General features: G+C 34.0%; 1 protein-coding gene across 3 annotated transcripts in view; it reads right to left on the bottom strand.

Moving 5' to 3' along the window:
* Positions 1-14,941, bottom strand: part of LOC110020893 — a 30,777-nt gene that overhangs the window by 5,813 nt on the left and 10,023 nt on the right. For all 3 annotated transcript variants that reach the window (XM_020719168.1, XM_020719169.1, XM_020719170.1), the window contains exons 7-11: positions 13,203-13,296; positions 9,959-10,001; positions 7,000-7,062; positions 5,020-5,249; positions 287-404 (exon numbers count right to left, since the gene is read on the bottom strand). In XM_020719168.1, the coding sequence (XP_020574827.1) occupies positions 287-404; positions 5,020-5,249; positions 7,000-7,062; positions 9,959-10,001; positions 13,203-13,296 (548 nt within the window). The remainder of the gene's footprint in view (positions 1-286; positions 405-5,019; positions 5,250-6,999; positions 7,063-9,958; positions 10,002-13,202; positions 13,297-14,941) is intronic.

The raw sequence follows: 14,941 nt of genomic DNA, 5'->3' as shown, positions 1-14,941 counted from the left end.
TTCTTATGTATTTACATATCTCGCACTTTAAACTTTTATATTTGCACACATAACTCTCAAATCTTTAATATTACTTAAAAATTACACAATTAGCATTTTTTAAAATGAAATATGCATTTTCATGCATAGATTTAATGCACCAAAGCGCTATGTATGTAAATATGAAAGTTTAGGTGTGAGATACATTAATACATAAGAATTGTCTGCTACGTATGTAAATTTCCCAAAACAGTAATGCAAGGTATTGAAGAAATAGAAACTTATATGAAGATAACAAGCTGCTCACCTCATTTCCCGATAACTCGAGGTTTACTAAACTACTTGACTGAATTAAGGTTTCAATTATGGCCTCAGTGGACTTTAAACCCATGTGGGTATCAGCAAAGCAAACCGAACGAAGTGATCTAACATGATTTAGAAAGCAATGCAATAACGTCACAAACACTGAGATGATGGACATTTCAAATTTTAATATGGCAAGAACTACAAAGTTTAATTCTGCCCTTAAAATTCTAATATGGCATAAACTTTTGCCAGTAATTTGTTTCTGAATTTAAGAAAATGACATGACCTTCAGCCTAGTCTCAACAAAGACAATCTCTCTATAGAAAAGTATCTCAACAAACACGAAAAAATTCAAGCACGGTAAAAAGAATACCACCAAAAAACGGCTAAAGTTATGACAACAATCTGGAAGCAGATCAACAAACTTCCATGTCCCATCAAGTCAGGAAAAAGAGGAAACACAAATTTCCAATGTTACTGAGCCCACAAGAAGCCCACGCACCATTTAATGAAGGCCAGCACCAAGCCAATAAGCATCAAATATCATATCAAGGCAATCTCCAATGCTACTGTTACGCCGGTGCCAAAGGGCAATTTTGTCTTTTGTGTGCCTAAAAGTAATTTTGTCTTTTGTTATTTATTAAGATTTAGTATAATTAAGACTAATATGTTTAGGGTTAGGATTATGCATGAGATTGTGGTTGTGAGTATTAAAGTTAGGATTTGGGAGAGATTTCCTACTTATTAACTTGCAGGATTTGGGAAAGATCGTCTGCCTCTTGAATTATAGGTGCTTATTTTTTATATGTTCGTATGAATTGTTTGGAGTTTTTACAATAAAACATTTGTTTGTTGAAAAGAAACCATCTCATATCGTATTAATTGGTATCAGAGCATTTGGTTGCTGCAAAGCTTATGATCCTACTGAAACCATCCAGTTGTTGCTTCGAACATCGTGCTACTAGTAATTCAAGCTAGTTGGGAAGCAAAAACAAAATAGCGGTGCACGGGAGCGTTGTTTTCGGGTCGAGCTCGCGGTATAGTATGGTTAGATTTTTGGCAATGGGAAGCCACTAATGGGATCAGTGTCCTTCAAGAAGACCTCATATATAGTCGCAATTCGTGGGGAAGCGAGGATGAGATCAGATCACCCTGGGGAAGCCAATGAAGGGATCGCGACGCCTCCTATGCGATACAACGCAATGTGATTTCTAGCTAAGATACGACGAGATCACGTACCTTGGGATACATTTGCGATGAGAGCTAGCTGGGAGGCTACAAACGAGATCGCGTGCAACCTCCCTAAATTGTGACGATGGGATCGTATACCAATTCCAACACAAACACAATTGGAGCTAGCTAGGAAGACCGAAGGGGATTGGGGCATATAGGCGCCGCTCTCATGACCGAATATCAACAAGCAAAGTAAATCAAATTTGGGATTGGGCGTGCCCTAGTCTCGATTCCGGCAATCTGAGAAGCCAAGGACAGGAACACGATTTACAAACTCGCGATGCAGTCACCATTTGGGCTACCTGGGAAAATATCAGCGCATTAGAGTTACCCCTTTGTGATAAAAAATCTTACTGAGAGAAATGATAGCAAGGAAAGTGGACGCTTAGAAGAGAGATTGGAAGAAGTAGAGCAACTTAAATCCGAAATAAAGGAAAGGCTTTCCTCCACTAATAACTGATTCCAGAATCTCGAGGTGATGATAAGGAAGCTAACTGAGATGCAATCCAAGATTCTGCCTGCGGCTCAATTTGCAAACTCTAACTAAGGTTTGGCTGGAGAATGTGTGGCTAGATCAAAAGGGAAAAAAATCGAACGTGAGAAACATGATGAAAAAAGCATCCACCATCAAGAACTCCCCCTAGGACTCCAATGGGGGACATATTAGAGATTTTTTATGAAGAGGGTTGGGTTGAAACAATGATGGGTTATGCAAGGGGTAGGGAAAAACACTGAGAAACCAGAACGGGGCATGTCTATGATCGAAGCAGGAAGTTTCACCCTAGATACATAAGGGGAAACACTAGAGGGTGAGGAAATTGGGGTGGTGATTCTAGGGTTAGGAAGCTGAAGAAGTAAATCTTTAAGGGTGAAAACACGCATGAGTGGGTGCATCAGGTGGAGCAATACTTCGCGGTGAATGGGCGAAATGGGGAGGAGAAGTTCATGATGGCAGTGTTATGTTTGGAGGGGGAAATCCTAGCATGGTTTCAGTGGAGGGTGGGGGTGGCTAGATACACAATCCATTCGTGAGAGGAATTTAAAAATTGCTTTTTGGAACATTTTCAAGTAATTCGAAAAGGAGACCTACACGAGAAATTCTATGCATTGACTCGAGATGGTACTATCATGAAATATAGGGAGATGTTCGAGCTATTTTCAAGACAATTGAGAGAGATTTCTGAAGCATGATTGGATGGGGACTTCACGAAAGGTTTAAAAATTGATATACGGGTATCACTCCAACTATTGAGACTGCAGAGTTTAAGGGAGACGATGGAGCTCACCCAGATGGTGAAAGCAAGAACCAAATGAAGAATAGCGAAAGCGGCAACATGGGAGGATTCCACAAGAGTACCTCAATGACCATGACACTAGGTACCTAGACTGTCATTTCAGAAAGAGGCACTGAAGGAAAGGAATATAGGGGCCCACCAAGGGGCAACTTCAAGCGTGTGAGGCAGAGGTGCAGGACAATAAAACAAATGGATTGTGTTCTTAATGTAATGAGTGCTCCAAGCCATTGATGCAAGGATCGCTAGCTCCAGGCCCTTTTAGTTTGTGAGTGGGAGGAGGCAGATAGTGAGTCAGAGGAAGAAGCGGTAGAAGGAAATAGGATGGGAAAGGTGGTGTCCCTCAACTCAATAATGGTAGTGGCGTTGGTGGCGGTGGTGGTGTTTGGGGAAGGAGGGTGGAGTTTCTCCAAATCACACCATAAAAGTAAGAAAAGATTTTGGAGAAACCAATAGTAGTGTTGGTGGATAGTGAGGCCACGCACAACTTCATCTCAAATCGACTTGTGGACCAATTGGGGTTGAAGTTGGTAGATACGGGAAATTTTGGAAAGATGAAGAAAAATAGGGAAATTTACAGGAGATCGGTGTTGACACTGCAGAGCATAGAGATGGTGGAAGACTTCCTTTCATTGGACTTGGGATGTACTGATATGATTCTGGGAAGTGGCTGCAGATGATCGAAGAGATGAGGGTGGATTGAAAATTCTAGACTATAGAGATTAGAGTGGAGAGAAGGCAAGTAATGCTTCACGGTGACCTTAGGTTATTCAAGACATTGGTGTCAACGAATCCATCGAAGATGGTTGCTATGTTGGAGGGGACACTACCTAAAAACCTGGAAGGGGTTGAAAAAATTTTGGAGACTTACAGGACACTGCCGAAAATTTTGATGAGTGGTAATTTGATTATGTCCTTGGACGAAGAAATTGATGAATGATAACTTTCAGTGAGGGAAAGTGACGATCGAGACTTCTACGAAGTTAAAGAAAGCCATGACGAGTGCACCAGTGCTAACAATGAGATCCATACTAAGCAAGTTTATAAGTAGGAGCCACACAACTTGATCCAACAACAATTTTTGTTCCCCACCTTGAAGAAAAACAGTGTTTTTGGGAGGGAAGTATTGTTACATCGGTGCCTGAGAATAATTTTGTCTTTCGTGTGCTTAAGCGCAATTTAGTCTTTTGTTATTTATTATTATTTAGTATAAATAGGGCTAATATGTTTAAGGTGTTAGGGTTATGTTGATTTGTCGTTGTGAGTCTTAGGTTTAGGGTTTGGAAAGATTTCCTACATCCTGAACTGTAAGATTTGCCTACCACTCGAATTGTAGGTGCTTATCTTCTATGTATTCGTGTAAGTTTTTAGTGTTCTTACAATAAAATATTTGTTTGTTGGAAAAAATCATCTCGCATCTTACTAGCTACCAAGCTCACCAATCAAAATCTCGAGCTAGTTACAGCTTGACAAATTCAATTGAATAATTGTCTTAGTGTTTTTTTTTTTCAAATCAAATTGAAAAAAGAAAATGATAAAACTGTTGGTTAGATCATCTCTAAGCATTTTTTGACGATGCCCAATACCTACGAATCACAACCATGATACACCACAATGAATGATTCAATAAAACTAGATAGAAAAAAAAACAACTTGCCACGAACGAGTAAATATCAACCTTGAAAAGAACATCTTTGACATATAAACTTCCACTCAAATTTGTTAGAAAAGCCTGATGAGACAACCGATGATTGCATATAATATCCCCAAGGCATTATGGCTTGAAGCCCTCTGATGTCGAAAATTGGGTCCACAGGTAGACTCAAGATGATAGAACAATAGCATCTTGATTAGCCAACATATTCATTTCTATCCCCACAACAATTCCAATTCAATCAAATTCAAAACTAAAAACAAAATATGAAACTAAAATATGAATATATAACCATCTCAATCGAGAAGAGTTTTAGCAATCAAGTGGGATAACTAACTGCGAAGCCTTACATACATGAGAAGCCTTGACACCATGTCAAATTAAACCTTAAACAAATATTAGCAAAATTTGCTCAGAAATAAAAGGCATAAATATAGGTATATAAGAAAATCTGAATTCTTAAAAAGAACATCACATTTAAACAAACAGAAAGAGAATCAAAAGACCGGTTCACATCTTAGCATTTGATGTTATCAGATGTAGCAAGAAACAAACCTTCCTGATGATAGAAAGAATGAGAGCCCGTTAGGAATAGAAGATGAGTTACTTCCAATAATAATTGAAGATTTAATAGAAAAATACTGGATGCCATGATTATGAATTTCCTTGCTATAAACAGAGCTGCAAATCATGTCCACATCCGAGGGAGAAAGTCTACAATAAACTAGTTCAATAGATACCAAAGTCAAACTATTTTGTTTAATAAGCTTGCACACTTCATCAACCTGCACAAAAATACAATAAAACATGAAAAAAAAGGAGCCTTAAAAGCAACAAGTAATAGTGGAGAAATTTTCAAAACATAATTTAAAAAGATGGTTGACAAAAAGTAAGGTACAAAAATTAGTTTTAATCTTTTAATTTACTCATTTAATCAGAGGCAAAACCAGCCTCTTTTTTCAGGAGGTGCATTTTATTATAAAAATAAATTAACTAAAAAAATAGCACATAATTCAGTATTAAAACGTGAATTTTATTATAATTAATAAATTAAATAATATTGAACGTCGTGATAAAACTGGCAAAGCTCAAGTGGCGAATAAAATTAGATAGAGTCGACTTAGATGGTTTGGTCATATTAAACATCGACCATCTGATGATCCAGTCAGGGGAGCAGATGTTTTAGACTTGACTTATGTTGAAAAAGGCAGAGATAGACCAAGAAAAACTTGGGCATACTTTATAAAATAATGATATTAATTTATTAGAATTAAATGAAAATATGACACTCAATTGGACGCAATGGAGAAAAAAAGATTCATGTAGTTGGCCCCACTTAGTGGGATAAAGGCTTGTTGTTATTGTTATTGTAAATTAAATAATATTGAAAGCATTTCAATCTTTTTTACATTTTTCTATAAATTACAAAAAATAATTCCATATTTTAATGTGAATATTCATATTAAACATAATTTCATGAACGTCTAAGTTCAACGTGAATCTCAAACTAAATACAAAAAAATTATTAAAAAAACCTAATAAATAAATGTATGCAAAATAAATTTACACATTAAGACTAACACTAATTTTATCTCATATTTTTATTTTCTATTTTGGTTAGCTCGACTTAAGAAAAAAAGGTTTAAAAGTTTTTAATACAAATATATATTAAGAGTATACAAAAATGAATTTAATTTTCTTTTTTAAATATAGGGGTATTTACATACATACCACCCAATTCTTAGGTATATACACATATAACATATAAACTTTATTTTTTACATTTATACCACCCAAATTATTCGTACCATATCAAAAGTATCATTATTTAATTATTTTTATATCACTATTTTAATTTTAAAAAAGTGAAATACATTTATTTATGTATAAGTAAGGTGATATTTATGTAAAATTTAAAGTTTAGGTATTAGATATGTAAATACATAGGAATTGAGTGGTATGTGTGTAAATTTCGCAACAGCTGTGAAAGCTCATGGTGGAATTTAATCCCACGTCGTTTTGTAGAAAGATATTTTTGTCGCTTAAATTAAGAAATATCTGACCTTCGGTATTAGCAAAACATGTGGCTGTGCTTTCTATTGACTATCATTAAGATAGTTTAAAGAAATAATAATTTTTTTTTAAATAGAAATTAAAATTTTAGATCAGTAATTTTAACATTTATGCATACTTAATTACCATCTAAGAGCATTGATAATCTAGGTTCTTATAAATTCAATATTTAATAAATTAAAAGGTTAAATTATAGAATTTATTCGCAGGTCAACTGGGACAACTAATATAGTTCAGAGGGGGGAAAGGATGATTAAATTATATCTCTTCTAATAAATATTTAAATTTCAGGAGAAATATTTAAATTTCAGGAGGGGCAATTACCCATCTAATAGCATTTAGGTCCGCCCATGTCTTTGATGTACTTCCACTGTTAATATGCACTATGATAGGATGTTCTTTCTTCAATTTGGATATTGGAGAAGCTAAATTATGGAAGCTAGAAAAAAACATAAGACTTACTTTATTTCCAGATAGTATTCTCCGAAACACTAGAGCTTCCAACTTGCTTGTCCTCAACAAATCCTATAGCATTTCACGTAAACTGTCTTAGCATTTATGCCCAGTAAAATGGCAGTTTTCACATATAAAGATCTAATTTCAAAGCAAAATTCAAATGCAAATTTCACCATCACCATCAGATTTATCCCAACAACCATACAGTAAGAAAACCACTTTTCACCTAATTACCTATCTAAAAGTGTGAGAAAATAAGACCAAACATACAATACAAATCTTTATGCACTAGGATTTAATAGCGATAATGATAATTTTATGATACCTTCAGGAGGGACGAAAGAGTTCCCAATGTAAGTCAATAGCAGTAATGCCGGATTCCTCCTAGGCTCTATGGATCTTTGATAATGTAGCCTTTAGGGTAAGTTTATACTTTATGCTACATGTTTACAGCTCATTATCTCATGATTGCAGGTAAGCCTAGACAACCTTATTTGACATATTGTAATGCTAAAGTAAAGTAAAAGGTTGTAGAAAAGAAGAATTTGATATAATCAAAACAATGTGTAAATAATAAGAGCATTAAAGGCATAATATATTGAGAAAAATTACATTTATAATTCTATTGTTGTTTCTTTTTACAGTTATAGTAATATAAATCCTTATATAATCAAAATTTAATTATGAATTTTATAATAATGTACTAGTCAATTATGCTCAAGATTGAAATTATGTCTAGTCTTAATTAACATGTATGTTATTTACTGTTCTTAAAATTTTGAATTTTGTATTAGATTTATTTATTGTATCGAGTCGCATATTTTTATAGGAAAAATGAAAAACAAAGGTTGAGACTGAATAATAATTATGTTCATTTATGTCATATTTTATTTTACAACAATTGTAACATAGAGGAGCATTGAGGAAATGTATCAAATGAAGTTTGTATGTTGTATAAATGAAATGTTTTTGATTGATTCTACTTAATTTGAATAAATTTTGTTCTAATAGAATTGTATAAATTAGAATAATATGTTAAATGTTATTCTGGGTGCTTATAGGTGACTGAATTTATCTTCTACTCTATACTGGTAAGTAGGATAACATAACAGGTGTCAGGTATATTCAATTGGCTGAATCAAACTCGCCTCTATTACATTCCACTTCAGTTTGGGGAGGCGTCAATGTGGGCATCCCTAATGATTTCGAAGGGGCATAAGGGATGAAATTCACCATAAGGGGCATAAGGGATGAAATTCACCATAGTTAATGCTTTTAGGTTATAGTTGATGAATAATCCTGAAACTACAAGTAAATAAAAAAGTCCAAACATGTGTTGCACCAACATTACATTATCTTCAAATGGGCTTGTTGAGAGTAAATCTGTGTATTTTCTATTAATTTTGTGCTAAGATACTTCATAGTTTGCAAATAGTCAAAGAGATCTAAATAAAATGTGCTCAAATTGGTTTTTTTCTGAAAAAAGTGAAGATATGTTGGTATCAATAAAGCATGTGTATTTTCAACCAAAACCACAGAATATGTATATTTTCCAACTGCTCTCATAAATTTTCAAACAGTAGCAATGAAGTTATGGTGACGAATAAATGTGTGACATATAATATAAGGTATCTTCTGGATAGAACCTAACCTGAGACAATTTCATAGATCAACTAGGACCAGTGCATCAAGCAAGACTTTCATCTTCTCATTTCATGCTATATTAATGTAAAAGTAAACTAAATTCATGAATAAAACTCTCTTCTTTGGATGTAATGTCCTTCATTTCCAAGTGTAAACCCGAAGGAACAGTTCAAAATTGTGCTCAACCGATATGTTCTTCTCTTTTCATTTTGTTTAAACCACTATCACTTGTTCTTTATCTCATTTTGCATGTGTAAAACAATAATCATCCAACCAACAATCAAGATATGGGGTTGGTAACAAAGAAACAAAAAGATTTAAATGATCTTCTCATGTCTGTTAATATTTTACAATTAGGTTTTCAAAAGCTTTAAATTCCTATGGATTCCCTGATTTGTATCTGAACAAAATTTATAGTTACAATTGCATTTAGTTCCCTTACATGAATGCTTCCAGCTTTTATATGTAGTTTATAGCAAGCATAAAAAATCTAAAAACTTTCAGTTCATAGTTCATCCATATTTTACTTATTTTCTTCATTCTATCACATATTAAGAGAAACTAGGGTTTTTTTTGCATCTTTTGCATAAAATGTTGATACCTTTTTAAATTGCCATTTTCCTCCATGATAAAATCAAAACGTGGAAACGCCAAAAAAACCATAGAAAACGAGCAAGTCTTCCTATCTTTTAAGAACTCAAATCCCCAGGTGTTCGAACAAAAGCAACAGCCAAAATCCCCAGATTGGTCCTGAAGGCTAAGCGGTATATGACCAATACTACTGACCCCACATTGTTATTGACAACAAAGGATTAATAAAATAGGTCGATTGCATTCTTAGGGGGTGTTTGGTACACAATATTAACAAGATTTACATTAGTATTTACCATAAATTCTACCTAATGCAAAAAAAAAAGATCTTAAAGCCCACCATCTCTTAAATCCAATATTTCTTCTGTTTTGACGTAAATCCTAAATTTATTAAATCTGGTTATTAGGTGGATTTAGCATAATTAAATGAGGAAGAAAATACATCCGCAGGTTTTGCATCTCTCGTCGCCAAATACTTCAAAAGGATTTAGATGGATTTAATCTTAATCGAACCAAACACTTTTCTGAATTTAACTTTTTTGGATTTGATAAAACTGGATTTACACGATTTACTCAACACTATTTAAGTTAAATCCTGGATGTAGCCAAACACCCCCTTAGATAGTTACAAATTCTGTATGGAATAAAGTAAGATTAGGAAGACACATTACATCTATTAAAATAGAACATTTATGCAAACAATTTACTTGATGTTATCTGCTCTACTTACAAAAATTTCTTCATGACAAATAACGTTGTGAAGTCTCACATATCTGCAATTTAAGAAAAACAAATTGATGAGACAGAAAACATTGACCATGTGAACGATAAACTTGGACCCATTAAATAAATAAATAAAATCATGAAATCATTTTTGTTTTTACGCAACAAATTTCAGCCGACTCTGTAAATCCTTCTTCAGTCCTCGCACCTGTTAAGTGGTTCATGTGTCGTTAAGTATAAGTTATGCAAATCTTTTAGTAAAATATTTAACAACATTATATATTGGTTTTTGTTTCCTTCTGAATCATTTAAATTTGTTGCTTTCTATTGATATTATTTTCTCTCTACAATTCAAGTTGTTGAATTTTGTTCCAATCATAACAAAGAACTTAAGGCACACAGATCAAGGCTTTATACCGTTAGATCAATTTACTTATGACCCTCAGATAGCAAAGAACTTAAGACACACGGATCGCGACTCTAAATCATCATATCTATCTCACTGTGAACCTCAAATTGTAATTAGTGTGCTTTCCAAAAGGATCGTCGAGCCCAATTTATGTTTCCCTCTTTTAGTTTTATTCATATTTTGTAATGCATATAGGAGATGTGTGTGTGTGAGTGTTTGTGTATGTGTGTCCTCTTGTAAAAAAAAAAAAAGTAAAGATTCTTAAGAGTTTCTTACGTTATTTTATTTTCTATGTGGAATCAGAGCAAGATTAGGGTGTTCCTACCAACCTGTACTCTTATTCTCTAAGATTAAGATTTTCACTTCTAACATTTATTCTTATTCTCTAAGGTTAATATTTCCACTTCCAACCTTTATTCTTGTTCTTTAAGATTAGGATTGTCACTTCCAACCTTTGTTCTTATTTTATAAGGTTAAGGTTTCCACTTCCAACTTTATCCCGCTTGTCGAATTCTCCCTCTCTATTCACTATGTTAGGTTCTTAGACTTCCCCTCAAAATAGTCGACCATAATTGATGATGAAAATTAAACCAAAGGAGAACTCCAGCTATTTCAAACATCTTATGAGTTAACAAGAAAAATCATCTTAAATTATCCCAAATCGTGAAGACATTTATCTTGTGAATCTACCTCCAGAGCACAAAGACCCAAAGTTGTTACATTGAGAAGAAATTAATTCCATGATCATGACATGGTTGCAGAACACCATGTTACTGAAAATCACTGGATTTTTAATGGTTCCCTCCCAACAGAAATGTGTTATGACCTACCAAAGAAACCAAGATGAAAGAGTGCAAGCCGTGTGAAATTTCAACTAAACCAGGACAAAAAGTAGACTTTGATGAGATAATTGATGTAGATATAGAAGAACATCAAAGGAATTATCTGGTCGACATATTCACCAAAAGAATTCTATAGCACAATATTTAAAAAAATCATAAGCAAACTTAAAATGGTAGATCTCTACCATCCAGTTTGAGAGGGAGTGTTAAATTCTACTCCAATCATAGCAAAGCAGTTAAGGCAAATGAATCAAGGCTTTTTACTGTTTAATCTATTTGCTTATGATCCTCGAATAATAAAAAACTTAAGATACATGAATCGAGGCTCTATACCATTAGATCTATCTCTCTATTACCCTCAAAGTGTAATTTGTGTGCTTTCCTAAAGAATCATTGACCTTAATTTATGTTTCCCTCTTTTTTTGGTTTTATTCCTATTTTATAATGCTTATATAAGATATTTTCTACACAAGCCAAAAAACTTCACATTATTTCATAAGTTTAATGAATAATGTAGCGCTTATCCTCTTGTATAAAGAAAAGTGAAGATTCTTGAAAGTTTCTTCCATTGTTTTATTTTCTACAAAAGCCAATAAAACTTCAAGTTAAATTTTCATAACCACTGAAAATAGTGCTTCACACATATGCTCTCCAATATTAATTATTTCAAAATAAAAAAATTCACCCTTTATAACAGTCAAGCTCAACAACATTGATAGCTATTTAAATGTATTCTATAAAAATGTGACAAAATGGTATAATCAGAGCAATTAACGCAGAAACATCCCAGGTTAACACCTCTTGACAAAAATAGCATAATTAATTGCACATGATGAAAACAAAAACAAAAAAGGAAAAGCAAATCAACTAAGAGAAAATAACCATGCTATGTTAAGGAAAATTCAAAAATATCTTGCAAGCTCCCTAACATGAAATATGCACCAAGCCAATCAAAATTAAATGTTCTGAAAACAAATCTTTTAATAAAATACAATAAGGTTGGCTTGTCTACATGGAGAATATGCAATGGTGAGATAATAATTCTTAGTAAAGGCTGAATGACTATTATATGCAATAGGCTATATGTTGTGAAGTCCTACATCCCCAAAGAAAAATGTCAACCTTATGTCTTAACAAAGCAAGCAAGAGAATGTTATTTGGATTATGTTAATGGTGAAATTAAATTTACAAGAAACTATACAGTTATCTAATGATGACTATTCACATTAGATTAGTTGAGGTTGAAAAAACCATTCAAAAAGAAAAACTAAACTACACATCTAGCAAGTAAGAAAATGCTACATGAACTTTGTTAACGGTGAAATTAAATGCACAAGTTAAGATATTCTAAAGGTATCTAACAATCATAAAATGAAAGAAGAAATACACTAATCAAAACTCAATTTCAAGATCTGATAAATTATGAAGATTCAATGCTAATGAACAAATTCAAAAAGAAGAATGAATTCCCTTTACATACAAGTGTCAAATAATCCCCTGACTATTTATATAGGGTCAATTTAGTCTCAAAGTTCATAAAAGAGCTGACTAAGTCCCCATACTCTTTTAATGTGCCGGTGATTAAATAGTCCTCATTGGGATCGATTTCAGCCCATATTAAAAGAGTCGTGGATTAGATTGACACTTCTATGAACTCTAAGACTAAAATGAACCCCTACAAAGAGTCAAGGACAATTTTTAACACTACTCTCCTTTACAAACGCTCAATTTGACTGAAATGAAAATAATCAAAGAAACGAGATCTTCATTTTAGTTAGGGCTGCAGTTGTGGTAAATCCTAAAGCTAACCAAACCGGTGTGCCTTGTGCATCCCAAGAACTTGTAATGTGCAGGCCATTTTGTAATCACTATGTGTTCTTAGAGCTGGTAAATCAACCTAAACCTTCCAAAATATTAAAGCTCGTGAGGGAAATCAAATGAACTATACCGTTTACTAAATCAAATCAAGAATAATGGAGAAATGATAATGAGGTGAATACCTAGCATAGCACCCAAACTTGATGCAGTGGTATGATAAACTTGAACAGCTGCACGCCCCAATTCCAACATGACCAATCAAACTCATGATGTTATCTACACCAACCAAAGGATATTAAAAACATTATTATTAATAGATATGGCAGGTCCTGAAAACTTCGGTACTTAATAAATTAAAAAAAAAGATATACTCAGGTGGTCCTAAAAGTTCATTCAACTCAAGTTAAAAGCTCAATTATTGTCACAAGATTCTTAAATAATAAAATTATTATTATTATCATCGGTATATCACCCAAAAAAATGCATCTGATTAAGCATGCATGTTGACACACATAATTGACTTAGCAATTTTTTAAATCAACTTTGGGATTATCTGAGCTCTATTTTCAACAAACCTATGTTTCAAATGTGCACCTTGATGAAATGAATCTCACATAGATTACTCAATTCTTAAATTCTTAATACATTTAAATGCGTGAAAAATGTTTTATAACAAAGGGGGATAAATATGGACCGTTCGATAGGATGTTCTTTTTTTGGTAGAAGTGAAAGAAATTTTCACCTTTAAAAATTTATAAAGAGATTGGGATGGGACCACGAGGATGATTATAAATGTGAGAGTTCGAAGCTCTGCCACCACCCAATACCTAATGCTTGTCATCACCACCTAGCTTGATGGTCACAAATGATGACATGCTTAACACATCATAGATAGCAACATTGACACTCTTTGACAACGACAATGAAGATGTTAACATGGCCAACAAGTCAAATGTTTGTTATTGACATCAATATCAACACCCCATCATTAACACTAATGTTGTCCAATCATTGATAGCAATGCCAAAGCCCACAACAATAACCAACACCAACAACCACTATCGACACCAATGCTAAAACTTATACCACTATCGACACCAATGCTAAAACTTATTATTGACAATAACACCATTGCTCGTCATCGACAGCAACACTAATGTCAACACCAACGCCAGTCATTGACACTAATATTGATGCCCATTATTAAAACTAATGCCAACAATCACATCAACACTAACTCTAATGCCCAACATTGACATCAATTTAGGCACCTATCGACACAAACAAATCAAACATTCGTCATCGATGCCAATGTCGACGGTCATAATTAACAAAAAATGATTTGGCCTTCTTAATTGTTGGTCTATTTTTATAAGTAGAATAACTGAGTATCCATAATCTTTGGATAAAATTTGCAAGGCTTCAAACACCTTCCACTTAAAATGTCTCATCTTTTGTATAAGCTGTTATCAATTTATTTACTAGGGTAACCTAGAGGCTGAAGCAAGCCGGATGAACCTGCTAGCTGAGGGGGGTTGTTCAGAGTCCTTGCTGGCCGAAAGACATTTAGAAGGGGCGGAACTTGTCGCCAGCCCCTTCCTCCTTTACTTTTCTGTTCCCCGCCTGACCCCTTTCCTTTTCTATTCTCCACCGGATAGAAGTCTATTTATATGCTTGTTTGTTGCAACTAGGGTCATGTCTTTGTGTGTTTCTTTTTCAAATTTCTAAGTGAAGTCATTTTCCCCTTGTTAGAGCTGTATCTGACAACAGGTGGTGCTCTTGCTATATCCTACTCCAAAGTGGTGTTGTATCCTCTTTGAATCCTTCCCTCTTCTCTCTCCTTATCCCCTTGACCCGCAGGCCTGCTCCAACAGTCCACTGTTTACCCTTCCCGCCCCTTTCCCTCCCTCGCCAGCCGCAC

This window comes from Phalaenopsis equestris, unplaced genomic scaffold (assembly GCF_001263595.1).
Source record: "Phalaenopsis equestris unplaced genomic scaffold, ASM126359v1 Scaffold000107, whole genome shotgun sequence".
Lineage (NCBI taxonomy): Eukaryota > Viridiplantae > Streptophyta > Magnoliopsida > Asparagales > Orchidaceae > Phalaenopsis > Phalaenopsis equestris.
Note: the sequence above shows the minus strand (reverse complement) of the source record. Positions and strands in the feature narration are given on the sequence as shown.